Source organism: Cuculus canorus, chromosome 2, assembly GCF_017976375.1.
Source record: "Cuculus canorus isolate bCucCan1 chromosome 2, bCucCan1.pri, whole genome shotgun sequence".
Taxonomy (NCBI): Eukaryota; Metazoa; Chordata; class Aves; order Cuculiformes; family Cuculidae; genus Cuculus; species Cuculus canorus.
Window position 1 is genome coordinate 120,911,048 of NC_071402.1, and position 23,382 is coordinate 120,934,429.

The following is a 23,382-nucleotide window of genomic DNA, read 5'->3' on the forward strand; positions in this document are numbered from 1 at the left end:
ATCAGTCACACTTAGTTCTCAGACCTCTATTATCCACAAATCCTGCTATACAATCAAACAGAAAGAACTACTGAATTATTTATTAAAACTGACACCATCAATTACGTTCTCGTGTAAAAAGTCACTGTGCAGCCATTTAAAGAATTAGAATGCACATTTTGGCAACTTTTTTAACTGCTGCTGCACTTTGGGAGAGGATGGAAGCTCTTCTCAGAGATTTTACATCTGAGAAGTTACGCTTGCGAAAGTGTAATTTTCTGCCACTGTAAAGCTGTCTTATATTTCCAGCCAACAAATGCTGAAATCGTGATACCAGTACTCTTTTTTTTTTCTCCCCCTTACTACCGTTTGACATAATCAGAAAAGTCTACAGAGGCATACCTACAGTGACAGCCTTGGAATAGTCTTTCAACGTTGCAAGGCCAGCAACACCAACCATCATCAATGCCAACAGCCACAAATAATGAAATGGGCTATGGGTGATATTTCTAGGCAGCCAGCTGGACTCAACATGCCAGACTACGGATGTCTCGATACAAGCTAGGCTCACAGCTGCCTTGTTCCCTTTTGGCACACGGGGTCCTTTTTAATTCACTCACAATTTTCATGAAATTTCTATCACCTTTTAACATCAGTGTTAATAAGTTCATGTTTTAAAATACGTGAATAACTATATTATTGCTGCGTAGCAATACCAAAATACTAACACAGCATTGCATTCAGAAGAGTGGGTTACATTCCCAAAACATCCTGTCTAGACAATTATGCAAAACCATGGCCCACGGAGCTATTTCCCAGCATCACCTGGTGGCCCTTGCTCTGAGTAAATACAGCCCAATCATAGCTATGAAAGTTAGTCTTTGAACAGCACTCAGCAGTAAGGGAGAAACCTGGAAGTAATCTAATCAAGAAATGATACATAAGCCCTCATATATATGCCCTCAGCATGGAAAGGTGCCCAGATTTACAGTTTCTGTTCGTGGTGGTGCATAAGACAAAGACTGTGCCTGTAACAGTAAATTAAACATGCCAGGACTGTCTGCTGGCAGTAAGACCAGCTGGCACAGAATAGCCTATGTCTGCACTCCCTTACCTTTCAAAGTATGCAACTGCTGTGTGGGAATGCCTTTCAGCCTTCCTTCTCCCTAGCCATACTCAGGATTTGTTCAAGAGAATACTGGTTGAAGCTGTTCAAAGCTTTGCCAGATTGTTCTAATAACTAAGCAGTATTAACAACCGAGTTTTGTAGTCCAAGAATGGACTCTGGTATTGTTCATTTTACCCATACAGACCTAAGTAACAAGTCTAGAAGGCTCATCTCCCCTTTGTAACAAGACCTAGCAGAACATAAACAAATGAAGGGAAGTAACTGAAGTGGCTAGGACAAACCACAAAACACCACAAGCAAAGGGCATCTTGTTACCTAAAATCACAGAATAGCTAGGTTGGAAAAGATCTTGGAGATCATCAAGTCCAACCATACCAAGTAATCCAGAAGAAAGAATGGAAGCTATCAAGAGTGAAAAAGATGCTTTTTAGCTTCAGGTACCCAAGATATTTTTTATGTGTCTTAATGATATTGGGATGTTAGGGAATTACTACTACAAGGAGTATTTTTCCCAAATTCTGCCACAGATGATTGACTGCCTAAATGCAACTGCAATTCATTGGCTGATGTATATATAAATTCTTGCCATTTTCACAGAACCTAGTGAAATTCTGATGAATATACCTTCAATTCCCCCCCAGTTTCAACACTGATCCAATTACCCAGTTACTATAGTTTCTTTTAGTTTCTGTAGTATGAAAAGGCCATTGCTATGTCACATGTTCTATTACTGGCATTTTTAATGATGAACAGATTCACTAACCACAAGGTCTAAATGGAGTTCTTGCTTAAACATATTACTATTTACAATATGAATGTTTATACAAGAACAAATTGGCAGCAAAGGTATTCTTGTTAAATTTCTTCTCTGGATCAGTTACTTCAAATTGGATAGCAATTTAAAAGTATTTTCAAAAGCTTTTTCATTAATCTTTACTTCTTATGTGAGGAATCATAAGTCTTTAGACAGGGTTAACTCAAGAAAATATCTCTTTTAATCAGTATTTGGATTGCCAACAACAGGATATTCCTGACCTACTCCTACTCTTATTTAAAATAATGTTGAATTTACTCTGTCTGCTCTTCATAAAACTGTAATTAAATAAGAAAATTTCAACTTTAATAATAAAGCTAGGCAGCATGACAATCAAACGAAAGTCACAAATGTTAACTGTTAAGCCTTAAATATTAGATAACCAAAGCTTTGCAGTAACAAGAATGGGCCAAATTGTTCACAAATGAAATGCAAGTGCTTTATAAAGTTAATGGACTGTAAGGAACAACTGATTTTTTTTGGTTTTGTTTGGTTAATTAAACTGAAGGAAGAAAAAAAGCCCTACCCAAATTATGCAAAAACTGCATTCCAGATTGATCAATATACCCATCCTTATGAATGTATGCATATTATTTGTCAAATAAAAAAAAATCATTGCATAACTCTATTTTTTAACGTAGTCTGTGTGCTAAATTAGTGTCTCCCAACCTTTTAGAATATTAATCTCTCCCTACAAAATCAGTAGTATTCCCTACATCCCTCAGATCATTTCTTCTTCCCTGTCTTTGGTGAAAGATGCTTCTATTTTCCATCTCAGGAATTCCACTCCTGCCTTTTAGGCATCATCTTCAGAAACTTAGCACAGTAGCATGTGAGATGACTCTGTACAGAGCCAGTATAGGTCCAGAATTTTTCCTTTTTTCTTACTCAACGTCATTTCTTCATCTAACCTACAAGATGACCAGTGTCTCATCAGCAAGGCCTTTTTTTCAGATTGAATACCATTGTAAGGCAATTAAAGTTTAAGCATATAAATTACTCCTTTTTTTTTTTGCTATTTAGTTACTGCTTTTAGAAGCAAATAAAAGGACTAGACTGTTCCTTGTTCTGGTATAAAAGAACATTTTGAGTACTATGGATGGGGTCTTTTTAAACCATTTTCTACCTCTCTAGCATGTCAGGGAGAGAATGCTAAGGCAGGCACAGATCCTCCATCATGCAGTCTAGGAGTCACACCATTGCTGGCAACAGGAGGTTGGCAATGCTGCAGGATTGCTTTGAGGTTAGTTGTTGATGGATCTCTTCCTGCATCTGGGGTTAGATGTGTCTGAGTACATGAAACGAATTACACATTTAAGAGGGATTTCAGCTGCATAGATTTCGAAAGCAGTATGGTAACTATCCGGCTCTTGATTTTTTTTTCAAAATAAAATGCAATAAATGCAAACGAGTCCATAACATTCAGGTGTGGGAAGAAATTTTTTTCAGGGTAAAGAACAGAGTTCTCCATGACTGTATATATACGTCACTGATAGAAGCAAGTGAAAGTGGTTAACAGCATTAAACTTCACTGACAGCAGTCAGCCAATTTCATTTATTACAAATCTAAATATAAAACAGTACAATCCAGGTAAGTAAAGTAGTTGCATGTTGCTCAAAGGACACAGTTCTGCAAAATTTTCAATCAAAGATTTAATCGGTGAATTTAAATGTCAAGCCAAAAATTAACAGTTATTTCAGAAAAGGCAAAAGTTTTGCACATCTATTCCATGGCTTCTCTGTGTTCATTCTTTAGTTTCAGTTATCCACAAACACAAGCTATATGCAGCTCTAACAAGAAATACTGCACATGATCTCTTAAGTTACAACAAAAGGAAAATTTGCAATGAACAAGTTTATACACAAAACAAAGCTAAACTCACAGGATGCAAGTCAACCACCAGTATTTTTAAAGTGTATCTCACCTTCACTGTTTCAGTCAAAAAAAAAAAAAAGAGTACATAAACTGTCCTTTCAGCTTTTTAATGACCTGTCAACTCAAAAATGCTGGAGTAGTCACGCTTTTCAAGAAGAAAAAAAAATTAACAAACAGCATTGTAATTATCACAGAATGGCTGATGTTTGAAGGGATTTCTGGAGGTCCTCTGGTCCACCCCACTGCTCAAGTACGGCCACCTACAGCCAGTCATCCAGGGCCATGTCCAGGTGGCTTTTTAACATCTCCAAGGATAGAGACTCCACAACCTCCCTGGGCAACCTGTGTTTGAGCTTGGTTATCCTGATAGTGAAAAAGTGTTTCCTGATGTTCAGATGTGGAGCCTCCCATGTTTCAGTTGGTTCCCATTTGTTCGTCCTGTCACTGGGCACCACTGAAAAGAGCCTGATTCCATTTTCTTTACACCCTCTAGGTATTTATACACTTTGATGAGATCCTGCTGAACCTTCTCTGCAGAATTTCATTTTAACACAAACTGTACACCAGATGCCATAAAAAAACCTGTTGCACGTCATATGTCGACCTTGCCTCCAAAAGGCATATTTTGCGCTAAAATAAGTCTCCTGTCAAATAAAGCCATTGAAACCAATAAAAATTTGTAAAGGTGAAGAACTTAACTACAATTAGTTGATGTTTTTCCAACACACTACTTAGCTCCTGGACTTTCTGTTTTTCCTTCAGAAAGAACTAAGCAAGAAAGAAGCAAAACGGACACCTAGCTGGAAGCTTGCCTATGCATAAACTTGCACTGCTGTTCAAGAAAAACACATGATTTAAGACTATTTTTAGCTAAACCAGTCAAAAAGCTGCAGGAACATTTGAAAACAAGGTTTACATTGATTCTGTTTAAAATCAATAGATTTAATATAAACGTAAATAAGACAGAAATTAAAGAATTCAAAAATCTATCTGGACACTTTTTAATTAAAATCAGTTTAAAACTAATTCAACCAATTCATCAGATTTCGTAGCCTGCATATTTAGAAAAAGCTGATGATTCAAGTCACTGTATCAAGGGGATGAAAGAATACGTAGCAGAAGCTAGAAAAGAAACAGTATAAGGTTTGCAAACCAATTGTTTCGCTAGAGAGTAAGTGAAATGGTGACCAAAATTTATTGGTAAACTCAATGGCAATTTTAAGACTGAATCACATTAACTCCTAAAAATCAGATGCTAATATTGTATATACACAGAGAAGTACCAAATTTACCTTTTTTCTATTTGCTATGCAAGCATTCTATACTTGATACTGAATTCTCAAGGGAATGACTGCTTTTTAGGACTGAGATGAAGCCAGGAAGAATTCACAGTGAAATGTTATCTTGAAACTTGCCAGAGAAGGACACAGAATGATATCTGAAGCAGCTAGGGACAATGAAAATTCTGAAAGTGAAATACAAGTAATTTTATATTTATTTAAGTGACCTGGCAACAGCACAGTTTTGTGAATCAAATACGTTTGGAGTCTCGAGTAAAGTCAGTAGCAGTTTCAGAGTTCATTTTGGTTTTCTCTTCCTGTTTGTGTTATGTTTTTTTTTCGTTTTAAAGCTTGCTTCCAACAAATTCAGCAAAACACAACAAAAAGCAGTAACAATAACTATTATGCAATTGAATCTTCTCTCCACTACTTATCACACTGCACTGCTATTTCAGTCAGAAAGGATGCTCATTTTGCAGCCTATATCTTCAATAAACATTTTGTTGTTCAAAAGTAACTGTCTTCCTGCCAGATGATTTTCACCTTTTCATATTTGCATAAAGTAAACTCTCATCGGTTTGGTAGTTTGTACAACATGTAGCATTCGCTACACTTCTATAACATATCCATTTATCCAAGCAAAAAAACCTTTCATTTACTACTACTTAGTAACTCAGTGTAAATGGCTACTAAAATCAGACACTATCTGCGCCTTTATGACAAGAAAAATAAAAGCATATACTGAAACATTCATATGCATAACTTAGCTAGACTGCTTCTGTAGTTGGACAGTCTCATCTGACGGTGGTACTCACTAATCATCTCCGCGTGTTTTCTCTTTGAAACACTGTTCTATTGCTGAGCTATAACAAACCAACCGTGTATGGCTGATTATGCTACTGCACTGGCAATTACAAGTTGGCCCTTTTCCATTTTGTTTGTTAAAATCTTCATTAGTCATGTGGAAAGCTACTAAGCCATACAGAATCTAAAAATGTTACAAAAACGTATGGAAGTGTTTAGGAGTGAAAACAATCCATTTAAGAATTTATGTTTCTTAGCCACAGGACAATAACGCATATTAAATAACAGAATTGAATTAACAAGTAAGTGGTCTCTTATCAGTAACTGATGAACTGTCCTCCTACAAAAGTAATAGCGTGCAGACACCTTAGCCAGGAATTTATGGATGGCAACGGCAAAAATCATTCCCTTTACATAAACCACTGAGGTAAGTTTATTTTATCTTTACTTCCTGAAGTCTTAAAAGTAACTATTCTATCATTTTACTGTGCTTTGTGCAAATTTTTGACAAATTTACAATGCAGTCTGTCTAGAAGAGTTACATCAGTTATTTAGTCCAAAAATTGCATCAAATTAACATTTTAAATAATAAAAACCCTCAAACAAACAGAACCCACTTCACTGAAATATTAGCCACAAACAAATCACTAAACATAAACTAGAAGTTTTCATGTGAACAAGGAAAAAGTCAGTTTGGCAACGCAGGTAAGAACAGTGGTACATGTATCAAGATACAGCTACTGCTCCACGAAAATAAATTAAAAATTCTCAAGGCTAAGAGGCCCCTGCAGCTAATAATTTTTAAATGACACAGCAAAAAAAAAAAATGCTCCAGGAAGAGGAAGGCATGGCACAAAGCACATGCATTCTATGCAATTATAATAAAATACTTCAAAAAGGAAGAAAGTTACATGATAAAATCTTAATTTGGAAGACCCTAAGGAGAAAGAGGCTGTGTAAATTGAACAAAGCCAGATTTTGGGACAGGATCATGCCTCTTTGAGATACAGGACTACACTGTTGCATCCAGCTGATCAGCTCCCTTGAAAAGTTATGCAGCTACCAAGAATACAAAAAAAACCCCAAACCCCAACCTGCTAAATTGATAGTAATATTTGCATGTTTATGCATTATTTCTGTAGCCACTGGGCTACTTACAATTCCCCAAGTCTAGAGGGAAAAAAAATGAAAGTTATCTTTAGACTCAATGTGACATAACATGGAGCATGGAGAACTTGAAAGGCATAGAAGAAACTGTATCCTCTTAGATATGTCAATAGTGCATAAGGAGTCATATATAAGGTAACGGTATAACTCTTAAAAGCAACCACAGACATAAAAGGAGGTGTTGACAAGAGGAACTCAAGCTTGAAGTATTTTCCCACAACCCACATGGGGGGGAAACCCACTCTTTGTAAGTTCTGTGAATACTCAACATGTTTTTACTACAGCGTCCATTAGTGATATTTATACACAATGATGACCTCATTCTCTAGCACAGTGAATGACACAAGAGAAAAAAAATATTTTGGTTCTGTATTTATCAGCATTTGGGCTCATTTAAATACTACTTGAATAACAATTATCCTTCTCAGCTGAGCGGAGCATCAGGTTGGCAGACTGTGCTTCACTTCTTCTCAAAGTGACAATTAACCTTGATATCAGTCTGCAAAGCGCTCTGTACTGGCAGCAGAATAAAATTATCATTATCATATAAATCATAAAGATTCTACTGAAACTGAGATATCTGTCATCTCTCAGTGATTTGTATTCAGTAGGAAGCAAAGTGGGTTGTTGCAGAACATCTTAAACATACATCATTCTACAGCCACCACAAAGGGGGCTTTCGAGGCTGTATTTGTGGCTACTGGAAAATGCGCACCACACATATATGCCGAAACACTCACAGTTAATATACATTATTAATTAAACACCTCTCAGGGAGGTTTGCAGTGCAGGAGGTCATTATACTTGAATCATGAATTTAAATCCGATTTACAGTACAGTAATTCCAGACTCAAATGAGATTTTCGAGTTGATTACGTGATGCCTATCAGCTAGACAGTTTCCCATCCCAATGATACACCTGATCTTATTCGTCAAAGACTACAGTTTACAAGTTAAAAAATCTAAACAATAATACAAAACTATAATTCAGTTAATGCTGGATCAAATTTCTAAGTAGCCCTTTCGCATTGATGCCAAATTTGCTCTGTTGATAGACTGCTGAGGAATGTACTCAGACAACCACGATTATAGAAGTTGTGCCCACAACAGCCCATTGAAAAGCCATATTAAGTAAATGCTTCTTCCCTTCGAGGCAGCTGAGACATGCACGGAAGGGAGAAAATTGAGTCATCATCTTTAAAAATTTCCCACCTTCAAACGTGCGATGACAAGTGACTGTGAAAATGTTTACAGCCATTTTTGATATGACACTTCATTTTTGTAATGTGCACACTGTGTGTCAAAGTGTTTTACTCTTCTTGCTGCTACCGACAGGACATTGCTGTGAATAAGACATGGCAGTGAAGCAAGCCCTTTTTTAAAAATATTTTTATAGACTAACAGGTCTTATTTTATCTATACCAGAACTCAAATAGGCAAACAGCTAATTATGAGAGGGCACACTGAGTGTTGGGTTTTCTCCCCCACTATTGCTGGCTAATTTATTTGAGCCAAACTATGGCATATCCTATACAAGCACCTCAGGAAAGGGAGAGGCAAACTGAAGAACCTGCTCTTTATACCTTAGGCACAAAGTAGCTCAAGAGGATTATTTTTGGCATGCAGCATGGCAGATTGTATGCAGGAGATACGAGAAGGCATGGTTGTGTTTCTGACCCAGACAGCAATATCAGTCCTCTGGGATGGGAGAGGTGCAGTGCCAAAAAGTGCAGTCCCCAAAAGTATTTTGAATGAGCAAGCTGTAGTGTCTTCTACGATGCCTGCTGCAGAAAAATGAACTTACTCCAACATAACATGGATCAAGGCTAATGTTTACCCAATAAGCAAATGTCAGACACTCCTCCATAAAAAGTCCATTCAAGAATGCCCTTCTTTTCAACCTATCCAACAAAATCTGAAATAAAGGGAATGGTCCATTTTCATGTTAGAGACTAAGTCAAAATTCCTGTGTAACATTCAAGACCAATTAACTCCAGTTAACAGTTGAACCCAGAACATTTAACGAATCCCAGTCATTATTACTTTATGTTACTGCAAAAGCTAGCCTCACTGCCTTTACCACAGCAGTTCTGAAATTAGTTTTCATGTGAACCCACCTTGGCTGCAAGCCCCAAATAGGGAGCTTTCCTTTCACCCTGGTTTGCATCCCTAAATGCTACAGCTATGAGCTTAGCAATCAATTATTTATACCAATAACCCTGAAATTGCACGCTAAGCAGACGTAATTTTTTCAGACTTAAATTTCTCTAAAAATTGAATGTGTTACTCACATTCCATCCACCCTCTTTTAAAGGGTTATGATGTGCCTAACTTTACAGATACTACTTACATTTATCCTATTTAGGCTACCTAAGATACCAAACAGTGAGCCTGTACAGCATTTGTAAATTCTCTGGACCACGTCCATGGTAAAATGACCTTAGAGTTGACACCATACAATTATTCATAAAGGCCAGCCTAACCTTCAAATTTCATAAATGTTATGCTAAGTTTTAAATAAAAAAACTCCACCCAAACCAGAAAAAAAAAGGTGATAAATTTAAGCTTTAAGTTGCCAGCTGAGCCAAGTGTTACTCAAAGAGTGTGTAACTGTGTACCCCTTATTCTTCAATCAACTAAATTAAGTGTAAAACCTTATATTTCAAGTCTTAGATACAGGGTCACCATCTTGGCCTCCACAATATTCACAACATTAAAAGGCTAAAGTGTCAAGAAAGCATATTATCACTCACCTATAGCCTTCCCTAAACACAGTATGCATCTCAGGTTAATAAAGGCCACATAAATAAGGCTTTTGTGCAGAGCAGACAGTAAATTATGTATTTAATTACATATTTCTCCCTAAAAAACAGAAACAGTTGGCTCTCTGCTATTTTTGTTAACATTAATCAGAGGAAACTTCAGATTCTGGCATAAATTTGACTATCGTATAAAAGGTAATATTTAAAATACATAATGCCTTACCACACAAACACGAGCTGCCATATGTGAGGCACTGCTAAGCATGGTTTCTATTAAGCTGATACACAGTAACTGGCTTCTTTCCAAGCAACATGGAAGTGTTTAAAAAACCATGTTTAATCCAATTCTACAGCTTTGAAACAAAAATAAATTAAAGTGCTGCAAGAACTGTTAAAATGAAAAATTAAAGGCATGTAAATAAGTGAAAAAAAATTGTCAGAGAAAATGAAAACAAAGATTATTTCAAGTAGATATCTTAATTGTAATTAGCAACATTTGGCATGTGTTATGATATGATTCAAAGCTGCAGCCAATTAGATACCCCAAAAAGCTTGTAACAAAGCTGCAAATGTGTAACTAAGGCATAAATAAGTTTTATTGCACACCAAGAAAACAGCACCCAGATCAATTTCATAGTTTGTTTCTGAAATGCTGTAAAGCATGCTTTATTACTAGTTCATGACTTTTTAGTCTTAAACTGCAGCTTTTCTGTCAGGAGATTTTGGAAAACAATTTCATTAAATTCAGACTATTAATTGTAAATCTGTACACATTCTGTGTATACCAAGAATAAATTACAGCGTTGCCTTCCACTGTCATGCCTATGTAAAAACAACATAAACCTAGCAACAACAACACAAAGCCAAACAACAACAAAAAAAAACCCGCAAAAGAATAAAGTGTGTAATTTAACAGCTGTTAAAAAGCTGTAGAATTGCGGTATTGGAACTGAGAAAGATTGATTTTTTTAATAGATTTCCAAGGAGAGAGGTAAACACTATTTTTTCTTCGGAAGGAATAAGACGTACACAATGGCATTCAGGAAATAACATGAATTTATCAGATGCTTTTTTAAAGATTTTTTTAAAAGGAAATAATTTTGAAGCATTACCTAAAAGATCGGATTTCAAAATCTGACCAAATGTGGGTGCACTGCAGACAACAGTGTTAGGTACTTCTGAGATTGTGCCATTTATTTAAGGAGACAAATACTTCATTACAAGTAATGCTGTCAGTCCCAAACAACAGACAAAGTACCTTCCATTTCCCCAATTTATTCAATAATGAGTAATTTACTAAAGGGTAATGAGTTGCTAACAAAAGCACATTTCTTACGTGATTATCATGAAATGGCAGTGACTGCTTGTTCAGTGTAGCAGTACATGCTCCAGTCACACTTTCAAATAACTATGCTCTATCATACTTTTGTAAAGAAATTGATCCTTACATAGTTTTTATGCAACACATTAGGCTACATTTAGGAAAAAAATAGGAACAAAATCCCACAGAAACAGGTAATTAAATTTGTAAGCTACACAATTAGATATTTCTTTGCAAAGTCTCCTAACAATGAAGCAAAGTCTTAGCCAGTGTGAGTTTTTTTCCTTCACTGGCAATAAATGACTGTTTATCTAACATGTTTATTTTAGGGGTTTGGGGGGGGGGGAGAAGTTTTTTTGGTGTTTTATGAGGGCTGTATTGAGAAGAAGATGAAAACATGCTATCTGGTACCAGTTTTATGGTATAAACCAAATTCTGGCTCGCAGGGGAGGATAAAAAAATAAAAATAAAAATGAACAACCAACCACCCAGCTTTGTTTAGCTATTTAGGAGAGGGCAAAAGAAATGTCTATGGAAGGTAGTCTGAAAAATTCTGGAACTGAAAGCACTGAGGATTTCCCTTGTACTTCCTTGGAGACTGACTCACAAAGACCAGCTGCAACTCAATACAAAAACACTGGAAGAATTCCCCACACTAAAAGCATCAAAGTGTTTCTTTTTACCCTTGTGACAGTCCTCCGCTCCATCTTTCCCACATTTGCAATTTAAGATAGAGCTCTACTAATCCTGTACAGTAAGCACTTTGCAAATTTCAAGGATCTCCTCCATGTCAATCACAGGCTCCTTTTGGGCACTTCCCTTTCCTGCTTCAAGGAACGTGTAATCATCATGTCTCCTCCTCATACTCCACTCCTTTCCTTGCTTCACCTGTCCCATGGGATGCGATCTGGCATCCCCCTGACCTTCCAAATCTACCCTCACGTGATGCTTGCTGAAATACTCTTATTCTTCTCCAATACTCATTCTTCTCCTGCAAGACAAGCTGTCATCATTCGAAAACTGGGAAGACTGGCAGAAATCATGTGGAAGTATTGTTACATTAGGAGGTATTAACAAGTGTTGCCAGCCAATTCCTTGCTTTGCCATCAATGAGAGAAGTTGCCAGTCCTGGCAAGCAGCCAAGGGCAGGCTCCTTTTACTGTCTTTTTTTCCCTTCTCTTCCATCTTCATGAAAGTTGCTACGGTTTCTAGCCACCAGCACTCACAATACATCCTGAAGCTTTTGAGTGCTACATCTAATCATTCCTAAAAACACCTGATGACTGCAAGCAGAAATGGAATCAAGTAAATAGTCAGAATTCAATTTATGCAATGGGAAAAAAAAAAAAGACCAAATAACTCAGTGCCATCCAATAATTTTTCATACCAAACATACAAAGTTATCAGATTACTAAAGAAACATAAGCTATATTCTAGATGGCCTTCCAAGTACACCGCACCTTGACACATGGAAGACCTATGAAAAGAAACATCTATGTGTTCTTTTTTAAAAACAGGAGCTTTGTGAATAGCATGACATTGAAAGGTCACTTTTACAGTGAAAATAAACAGATATTTCAAGAAAATGTTTTAGTCCAGTTACATGCTTCACGCTTTAAAGAACAAGTGACACTGTCCTGCACTATCTTAAAAGAAAATAGCTAAAGGAATTAAAAGATTACGTATTAGAAAGTAACCTGATGCTTTTCATCCAAAGTACTTCAAGGTACCAAGGTAATAAATCTAAAAAGCCCACTGGTTATAAAAACCAGCAAGCAACCTCAAGTGATAAAATATAGTTGCTATTATAAAATACAATCCCAGTGCAATCACTAACTTGCATGGTTTTAGGACATGTTTCTGGCTGATTTTGGAGCAGAAAGGGAAACAAAATTAAAAAAAAAAAAAAGCAGTTTCAATAAGCAATCAAATATACTTTACATTCATTTTTATAGTCAAATGAATGTTGATACATCATAGATTTAAAAACAACAGGATTCTGCACATTAATATCAACTGCTTCTACATGTATCTTTTTGATTCAGTTTTGCCATTTGTTGTAAAATCTTAAGAGGCCTAGCCAGGCAAAGTAACACACAATTATCTGCATGACATTTTCTCTAGAATGTTATAGAAAACTAGCAGCAGATCAAAGTAAGCCTATACAGGCAGAAGGTAAACTCCATGACTAACATAACATAATGGGAAGAGAGACCAAATTCATACGAAGGAGGCTGGAAATGTTTGTGAGGAAAAACATTCAAAGAAAGCATTTCTTATTCAGGTCTTCATCCTGCACACACATTAGCATCGCATGCATCACAGTCATGTGCCTATGGCAACAGACTGGATGCTTCCCTAAATCAGACAAAATCACTGATCACAGTTCCTTTCAAAATAAAAATATAAGCTGCTAGATCTCGTGGATTTTTTTCCACTTGAATTTTGTGCCTAGATCCTCCTCTGGTGAAATCCCTATCAGAACAAATAGGATTAAGCCTTTCTTTAGCCAGAGGAGACTCTATACTCCCATACTCCTTCTAAGGGAGGTGACAACCATTAGTATGATGCTGATCACCCTTTAACCTTCCAGAGTTTTATGAAGGTACTAGTAAATAAAGACACATTGTTCCATGCCTACGAAGCCTTCAAATTTCTTCTTTGGTTACAGAGCAAGGGAGCACCTCACTGAATTAGCCTGCACATTCTGCACAAGAATATAAAGAACTCAACAGACATCTAAAGGTTGTGAAACAGGTCACTAACTAAGCCGATGCAGTGTTAAATCAGCAAGTGCTTAGTATTACCAAAATTACCACGTAAACTCTCTGTACAAGCTAACGGAGACTAATAAAAAAAGAAGCAATTTTAGGTTGAGCAAATTGGTCCTTACAGCATCCAAGGGAAACTGGTTTTGCATTCTGCATTTGGAAAAGGCAGTCCTCATCATTCTCCAAATATTTTCACATTTATTCACATATTTAATGGAAATATATAACCAAGATTATGGTTTATATAACTGATATTGCGAGCGTATGATCTGAAAACTGTAAGGCATCTCTTCACTCACATTGGACAGCTACACGAGTGCATGCTTGTCTGTGTGTGTGCACTTTTCAGCGTGATCAGTTTCACAAGCAAAATACTAGGATAAGATATATTGGCTGTCTATCAATCTTGCAGGTAGTATGAGAAACAAGGAATTAATGTAACAATTCCAAACTAACAGAAAATATAAGACTACATGTGGGGTTTTAAACTGACTGTTTGTTTCACTGGAATGAGAGCCAGTCAATTTGCCCACTAAGCTACACAGCCCTTTAAAGTTTATTTCCGAGCCTCAAGTATCACCCATATTGCAACATGGAAAAGGAAATAAAATGTATAACGCATAAAAGGAATGGTGCAAATACACAGAAAGGAAAAGAATGGTGACAAATATGCTAGAGAACACAAAAAGAAAACATGAAGAAGAAGATAGGGAACAACTGTGACTTAATAGGAAAAATTTTAGCAGTTGCTCCAAGTGGTGTCCACAGAGAGCTGCCATTCGCTTTTCACTGGCACCCCTTACTACCAGCTGCTAAGTTCACATTGAAAGAAAAAGAAATACATTAAATATTTTCCAAATATTAATTTTCCCATGCATGCAATTGGTATAAGCTGCCACAGAGATGTTCTCTTGCCAGTGAGAAGGGAAATAGTATACAACACTCACAATAGAAGTTTTATTCTATGAAATCTATTGTCTGAGACAAGTTGCTTTCAAAAATACGGGAAAGTTTAAAAAGGCATTATTTTTGCCTCAAGAATTCTTGACTATTCCCATCTTCCAGCAAGGCAATATATTAAAATGATACTTAAAAGGTATACTCTGCACTACTCAAGAGGCATAACATGTGCAACATCTCTAGCAATCAAGCTTCGGTATTCCAATAAGGATGAAAAAAAAAGAGAAGAGTGGCAAACATCTACAACGTAGGTATGCTGTCTCCTAATAAACTAAAATTTCAGTGCTGCAGATTTAAAATACAAATATACCTTCGTAGCAGTCAGGACTCTCCTTGGCAGTAATCTCACCTCAGTACAACAGTAAATAGGGCAGGGAGAGGCATGGGACAAAAGATACACCAAAAACCATCTGGTTCTTTCTGGTAAATGTATAGCATAACAGACTTTTTTATGACATGCCTTACTCCAAAAACCATCAACGATTACACTGCTCAGTTCCCTCACGCCTCTCAGCTCGACTGTGTAATACTTAGAATATTATACATTGTCATTCCTGAGGAATGATCCACAGTTTCTGAAATCAAGAGGACTCACTTCCATTGCCCGGAACCTAAACTACAGAATGCAATATACACCACCTAGGGATAGAGCCTACTCTGACTGCTTATAACATTAAATCTTGTAACATTAAAGCCAAATGTGACAGATTTTTTAGGAACTCCGAACTTCACAGCTTTCCACAGCTTTGGAAAGATACTGCAAGTCACAGCAGTGGTAATCTGCCAATTACAAGGCACATGTGTGAGCAAGACTTATTTCTGTCTTCCAAACAAGAAGATTATACAGCCTATTCTCTTTGTGGGGATGAGGCGGGGGAAGTGTTAAGATTGCAGCTGCTGCAGAAGTAGAAGCTGCAACTCCCTTGGAGCTTGTACTGACTGTGTAGCCAGCCTAGCATGCCATTAAGGGATGCTGCTGTACTACAGATACTTTTGCACTTTTTTTTTCCCTCCTGCATGATACAAATCTGAAGCTTTAGTCTGCTGTAGTTAACAGTCTTGCAACACATCTCACAATATTGCACCCAGGTTTCAGCTCAATATCCTGCTTATCAGAAGTTCCTAAATAACAACTTAAGAGAGTATTCTTGAACAATACAGCTTTCCTTCACATCTTGTGTGACAGTTTTGAGATTTATCACATTCCTATTGCTCAGTCATGATTTGGTTTACGTATAAAACTCCCTGCTGAAATAAAACAGGTCAGACAGTGAAGGTAAGCTGGACTCACAACCATTTCAAGTAGTCTACATTTATAAGCATGTTATCTTTATGAAGTATGTTTTTTTTCTATAAAACATAACATCTCTTACAATAACGATCTAAATTTCACTCAAAACAAGAAAGCAAGTATCGATACTTTAGGGTAAGATATATTGTACTACAGCTTGGCTGTCTTCATTACACTGAAGAATCACGTCTGGCTGATGTATTTATTTTGTAATGTTTAACTATAACAGAAAATAGATGAAGTTCAAATGAAAACACTGTTTAGACTACGTCAACACAGCATAAAACTAAATGAAGTGATTCTGTATTGACTATAAAAACATATATGCTAATACTAAAGTTACTAATGGTTATCTGTCGAGATCACAATATGAAATAATTCTGCATCTTAAGAAGGTGTTAAAGCAGCAGACACATGTAGCTAGATATAATTTTTTCATTTTGCAAAGCAGCATCATGCAGTGCACTTTATTGCTACTTTATCATTAGTGTAAATAATTAAAAAAAAAAAATCCCAGGAAATCTCCAGCTCTTTTTTTTTTTAATTGCAAGTCACCAAAGGGCTTTCCACTGAGACAGCCAATGCTCACTTTACACTTGCTACCAAAAGAAAATCAAATAACCATATCTTGTATACTGAAACAACTGCTTTGTTACAAAGGGAAGGATTCAGAAAACCAGAACAAATTACACTACTGTAAAAACTATAAGCCTTTTAGATTCAGTTCAAAGACTTATGCATTCTTCTACAACAGACTGAAATTTTATATTCATCTCAGCAAATCAATCCACTAATAGGCAGCAGTCATCAACACCTAAGTAAAGATCTGCCATTTGAAACAGCTTTGATGTGATTGAAAACTCACACACAGTCGTAAGTATGACAGAACAGCTTAGCCATTAAAATGTTTTATCTAGCAAAGAACTGTTCATCCTAATTGACTGAAATACTCTTTGAACGCTACTATTGCAAGGCTACTTCACTACCTAGATACTTGACTTATATCTTGAGATCCAGCAAAACCACATCAAATCTTGTTAGAATATTTTCTCACACATACTTTTGTCAAGAGACCAAAACAATAAAGCTCACTGTCATTTTTACTACCAGTTGCTTAGTTAATTCAATACTGAAACATACTGGGATTCATTACAAAAGCTGCATGCAATCAGCCATTTCTATCAATCTTTCTTTTTACTGCACTAACAGAATGAATCCTGCTAACCACATCAGTTGAAATGGATTGGCAGAACTGGATGGAAGCTATTCCTCTGCACAGAGCCCAACCTCTCAGCACACGAGGTGCAGCAGTAAGGGTTCCTTTAAGCAGCCCTGGCCCAGCTCCAGCACTGGCCATATGTCAAGCTGACAGATAAGAAGCCCAGACAGCCATCTGAAAACAACTGTATACTGCCCCAGCCACCAGGCAGTGAAGGTTTCTAGGCCTACTTCATTACTCATTTCAAAGCCAATTATAAACACACCAAAAGTAAACATATCTGACCAAAAAATAAACCCCAAAACAAACAAGCACAAAGTCATCACTAGAAAGTCTACCTGATGACATACTCTGTTTCAGGAAGTTTCCACTGAATATCAGAACTGATTACCAGAAACACAGTCAGAAGATTAATAACAGTTTGTGCATACAACATTTTTGCTTCTCCACTATATTCACAGTCTGGTAACAATTTTCAAGAAAAAAAGAATTAAACACACCAGCAACTGCCACCAAGATTATATTTTACAGAATCAAACAAAATGCTATTATTTAATCTCTCAAACGATGAGGGATTTGATTTTTATCTTCTATCTATTAACACATCATAGGGTTCAGCAGTTTTTGCCATTACTTTTATTACCAGGAGGCACGTCACATAATTTGCTAGTATGCAGGCAAAGTATCAGTTTTAATTCCAAAATTAATAAGTAATCAGCACAAAGGAATAGCTAGAATTTGTTCCAGTCCCCTATGCAGTTTCCATAATTCTGTTTTCATATTCCAAATTAATAAAAATCCAGGTGAACTTACCTACAGTTTGGAGGAGGGTCTAATGTAATTTCTGCAAGTTCTTTCTGAATTCTTAAGAGAAAAAAAAAATATTATCAGGACTTTACCATATCTTTCTTTCAGCTTTATGAACACTTCTACATCAATCAATAATAACAAAATATAATTCTTATAATTTCTGATGTTAAGCTGATGCTATAAGGTTTCATGTAACTGCTCAAGATGTGGAACTAAAACATAAATCTTTCCTGAAAAACGAGCCTCTATTTTTGGATAAGTTATGCCTTGAGCAGCCACCTAGAAAATCCCACTCCTTCTATAGGCTGGGGTTCTCAGCTCCTTTGATCACTTACGCAACAATTAAACGTCTCGTATACCCTACTTCTCTATTTCCCCTCTGATTATATGTCTCACAGCTCTTGCTCTCATAAATGTTTAGCTTTTTAACATATCTCAAACTGGCAGGCCAAAAACCTTCAGTGTCATAAACCAGTTGTCTCATCCTCCCACAAAGTGCCCATCCTGGACTTCTCCATAACCTCCTCCTACATAATGAGGGCTGCTATCAGGTCCCCCTGAAGCCTATCCCCAAAGGGAACTGCTCCAGATCCTTTGCCAGGCTGGGGACATGCCACTGGGCTTGTTCCAATGTGTGCTTGTTTTGCGGTGGAGGGCCCAAACCAAAGTACACGTTATTCCAGATGCAGCCTAACATGAGCTGCGTAAAGACAGATACACAATTTTATTTTACCTACTGACTATGCTTCTGTTAATACATCCCAGAGGGCCATTAGACTTTGTTGCTGCCTCACATTGAGCTTGCTGTCTGCCAGGGCCCCACATCCTTCTCAGCAGAGGCCGCATCGTTACACGGGATTAGCCCTTCCCACGTGCATGATGTTAAATTTGTCCTTGTTGCATTTCATGAGTTCCCTGTCAACCCTCTCCTGCAGCCTGCTAAGGTCCCTCAGGCCAGCAGCCCTACCGCTACATGTACCAACTGCTTCCCTCCCCCAGCTTGTCATCAGCAAATTTGAGAGCGAGCTCTGCCATATCCTCCAGGACGTGAGACTGCACGAAGGCCAACTGCATAGATCCAGTATCTCCCCTTCTGAAAAAATTTAAACATGCAGACTAGGAGTTTACAGAGTTCCCAAAGGAACTTGTAGGAGTTTACAGTTCCCCAAAGACTTGCCAGAGTATGATGCTATAAGCACAACTGCAATGGCCACCTTCCCTATAAACTACACTCAAAGCTTTTTTTTGATAGGCTACTTCAGTGCAAAACCATGAACATTTAGGAGGAAGAAAAAGAAAAACAATTCAATGTACCCTCAGCACTTTCTTCTTCCCTTCTCCTTCATGTACAGGAGCAGATTGCGATTCCTGTTATTCTCTACACTAAGAAAGAACACCTGCACAATAATATCACTCAAATTCCAGAGACGTGCTCAAGCCACAACCCAAAAGTTCAGGCCTGACTCAAAGTACACCCATATCTTGTTAAAAATTACTGCCAACCATTTTGCACATAAATAGAAGCAAAGAAAATAGTTTATCAAAATAAACATGCAGGTATATCGGCATATATAACGTAAAAATGAGCAGTTTAATTCTCTATATAAAGATCCAAATACAGTCTTACATGCTAAGGAGTCTCTCAGCCACTATCAAAATTCCCCTTATGCCACTATGAGTTGATTTTACGGCTATAATGATTAAATGAACCAAAGGCAGCAGAGGAACCGGTTTGAACCAGAACCTCCAATCCTTTATCATTCACATTCTGAAACAATAAGGACATATGTGGGCAAGACTTGTAGACAGAGGTAATAATCGTTTGTTAGACCAGCTGATATAGTTGAAAAGACAAAAACATTCTTCTAATCTCTGTGCGGCCCAACATTACAGATGCACAAACTAGTTACTCCTGTTCAGAGGGGAAAATTCAATGTTTATTTGCCTTTTCTACTAACTGAAATATTTACATGTCCAGTACATAAAATTTCCCCAATAAGTATTATTCCTTTATCCTAAAAATACAGGCACAGGCTGCTTTATGAATACCTGCAGCAAGTCATTGTAGTAACACTGAAAATTCACTACATTTTTTAAAAGGGAAAATCTAATTAGTGAAGCCTAAGCACAACCATTGCGTTCAAAAAGTTACTCAATTTAAACAATCCCAACAGCACATACTTTTCAGAAAATAGATCTTACAAGCGTGGGGGATGCTTAAAATATTTCTTATATATATATATGTCAAATTTCTACCATGTTTTTGAATTTTATAGTAAGACAAATTCAGATTACAGAAAGCCTAGGTAGCATGGAAACTCCTTCACTTTCATGATTTATGGGTTTCTTTGCTTCTTCTGCCTTTTAGGAAGCTACAGAATGATGGCACTGAACTTCTATAGAGTCAGGAATAATTCCCTTGCTTTACATATAACGGTAAGAGCAGTTAATATTTCATTGCATTACAATGAGTCTGAGACACATCAAGAATGGACTGACAAGTGCAGCTTAAGTCCTAGATGGAAAACCTTCCATCCTTCCTCCTAAATCCTAAACCAGGTCCTTTCCATTCTGAAAACAAAAAGGTACAGAGCTCTCATTTTCCCCCTCTGTTCTAGTTCATATGAAAATTTCTAGCTTCCAACACCAAGAGCGCTAGGTTCTTTAGGTTCTTTATCGACCTTATTCCGCGACTGAGCAAACAGGAACAAAACACCTTTCTGCTTCAAGCAATAATTGATCAGATGGTACTTTCTATTCATGTTCAAAAGTCTTAATTGCTTTTAGAAGCACCTAAGATAAAGTGACGCTTCATTCATGTTAATTTTATATCTTGTTTCCATAAAAATAAATACAATACTATCCATAAATTGCTCTACAGCAAGTTGTTCATACTTATTCTCCTACTCTGTGGCATCTTAAACTAAAATTAATAGCTACACCTTACACCTCTTTTGTTTGAACATTAATTTACCTTGCATTCATGCAGAGAGCACATTCATAAATAGTTACTGTAGAGCAACTGACATGCAATCGCTTGTTCACGTCACAGCATTCAAAGTTACAATTAAATTGTCAGGCAACATCCCAGAGAGCTTTGCACTGATAGAGACCTCCAGAGTGCAAGCTGCCCTTTGTCTGCACGAGTTATTCCACTGCTCTGGCACTTATTTCATATCTCCACTGAGTTACCCTCAGAATCTGGCATTGGAGAGGATGTGCCTCATTTCCTTCGCTGACCACACAAGGTTCACTGTGAGAATATGCGGCCTCTGGCAACAAAACATTTTTTGCAGGGTCCTTTCTGGCATCTCTTTCTTTGGATTTTCTGCCTCAATACAGTTATGTTTAGCTATGTCAGAGAGGAAAAAGGACTCTAAATTAAAATCATTATACATATCCAGTTTATATCTAAACTAATGCCAAACTGGTTTGCTATATACTGGGAAGCAGAGTGAACGCAAGGGGAGAAGCTCTTGCTAGTAATCAAAGCCCTGAGCTGTACACATAGGACATTTAATTTGCCATGTCAGATCTGATATTCTTTGCATGGTCTTAAAGAGTCATTTGACTCTCCCCTCTCCTGTGTGTGTGTGTGTGTGTGTATAAACACATATATAAAAATATTTTTCCTCTCCATTTTACTAACAAAAAAGGAATGAACATTGTTGCCTTCCAGTAATAGTGCAAAGGTCAATATACCCCTAAATTCAGAAGCATTAAAGTACGTTGTGGATTTCAAATACTATTAATTCTTACAGACACACATTTACTGCTGTTCGAAACCTTAAGGGGACTGTGTGTTGTTTCCTTCATGAAACAGTGAAAGTTCTCTAAATTTAAGAGAGAACTGAACATGTCAGAGGATTTCCCAATACGATTAATATGAAAAGCAGCAAAATAGAGGAATGTATGACAATAAGCTATTTTTACCACATCAGGTGAACCAATACTCCAAACTGAAAAATATGCAATTTAGAAAATACTAAGAAATACAGTCACTGGTATGTATTTCAATCTTACATAAACTGTGACCGAGCAGGAAAATCACCTAAAGATGGTTAGATTCATGCTGGAGGAAAAAAAATACTCTCACCTCCATACTAGATGCACAATAAATAACAAGGATATTTTTAAGAAAAATAGCTTCATATTTTGCCATTATATTCAACATACTAAGTATCATTTCAGATTCCTTGAAAATGGTGCTGTGATAAACTTCGAGGAAAAAAAAAGAGAGGGAAAAAAGCTAATTTTACTTTTGCTAAATTTGGAACAAATTTAATCCATCACCTATTTTCTACTCCTTGAGGTTGAAACTTCTTTCAGTAAAGATTTCAACTAAAGTTTTGAAGCTCATGATTCATTGTGGGCACAGATATTTATAAAAAAATTCCAAGACTGAACACAAAGGTTGACAGATTTTCAGCTATCAACTTCGGGAGCCAAGCAAAACAATACATTTATTTGTTGAGCTACTATGTCAGCCAAGAATGGTTACACTTCTCTCAATCCAAAGGTCATGCTAAGATTTGCTGCTTAAGAGGTAACAAGATGCCTGCTGTTTTCAAGGACAGCAATTCAATTCCATGTCTGAACTGTAATTGTGATATGCAGCAAGTTTCTCAATCTTGACGTGTTAGGTAAGAAAGGTTGCTATTTAAGGTGATGCCCTCTGGGTGAGGAAAATTGAAGGACCGGTACACTGTATGACATATGCTGTAAACTATTACACCTGTATAGGAGCTTGTCCTAAAAGTATAAACAAAGACGGACTCATGTTCTGCCTTCTTGGTGCCATCTATGGCAATGCTAAGAGAAGAAACTCCATATCTTAAAACCAAAAATCTTATTGAAATATGAATTCAAGTGGATTAGTATAGCCTCAATAATCACATCATTTTGGAAAGCCGTAAGCTGCAGGAGTAGTATATTCATACATAAGACATGGTAGCAGTTTACACAAGGAAAAGTCAGCACACTGCTAAATCTTGGTTTATATAAAACCTAATACAACTGAAAATTCTTTAAATCCAATTGACAACATATACATACAAATAAGAACAGTAACATTGCAAATACAGATGCACAAATCTTCATTCTAGTCCAAGATATACAGTAGGTATCCTAATGTAATCCCAATATACCGTGACTACAATCCCATATGCATGAAAAAGCTTTCCAAGTGAGTAAATGCTC

At 36.8% G+C, this 23,382-nt stretch overlaps 1 protein-coding gene across 2 annotated transcripts in view; it reads right to left on the bottom strand.

Annotated features, from left to right (window-relative positions):
• Positions 1–23,382, bottom strand: part of LOC104067569 (ubiquitin-conjugating enzyme E2 E2) — a 222,487-nt gene that overhangs the window by 192,017 nt on the left and 7,088 nt on the right. For both annotated transcript variants that reach the window (XM_054060049.1, XM_054060050.1), the window contains exon 3: positions 18,187–18,237. In XM_054060049.1, the coding sequence (XP_053916024.1) occupies positions 18,187–18,237 (51 nt within the window). The remainder of the gene's footprint in view (positions 1–18,186; positions 18,238–23,382) is intronic.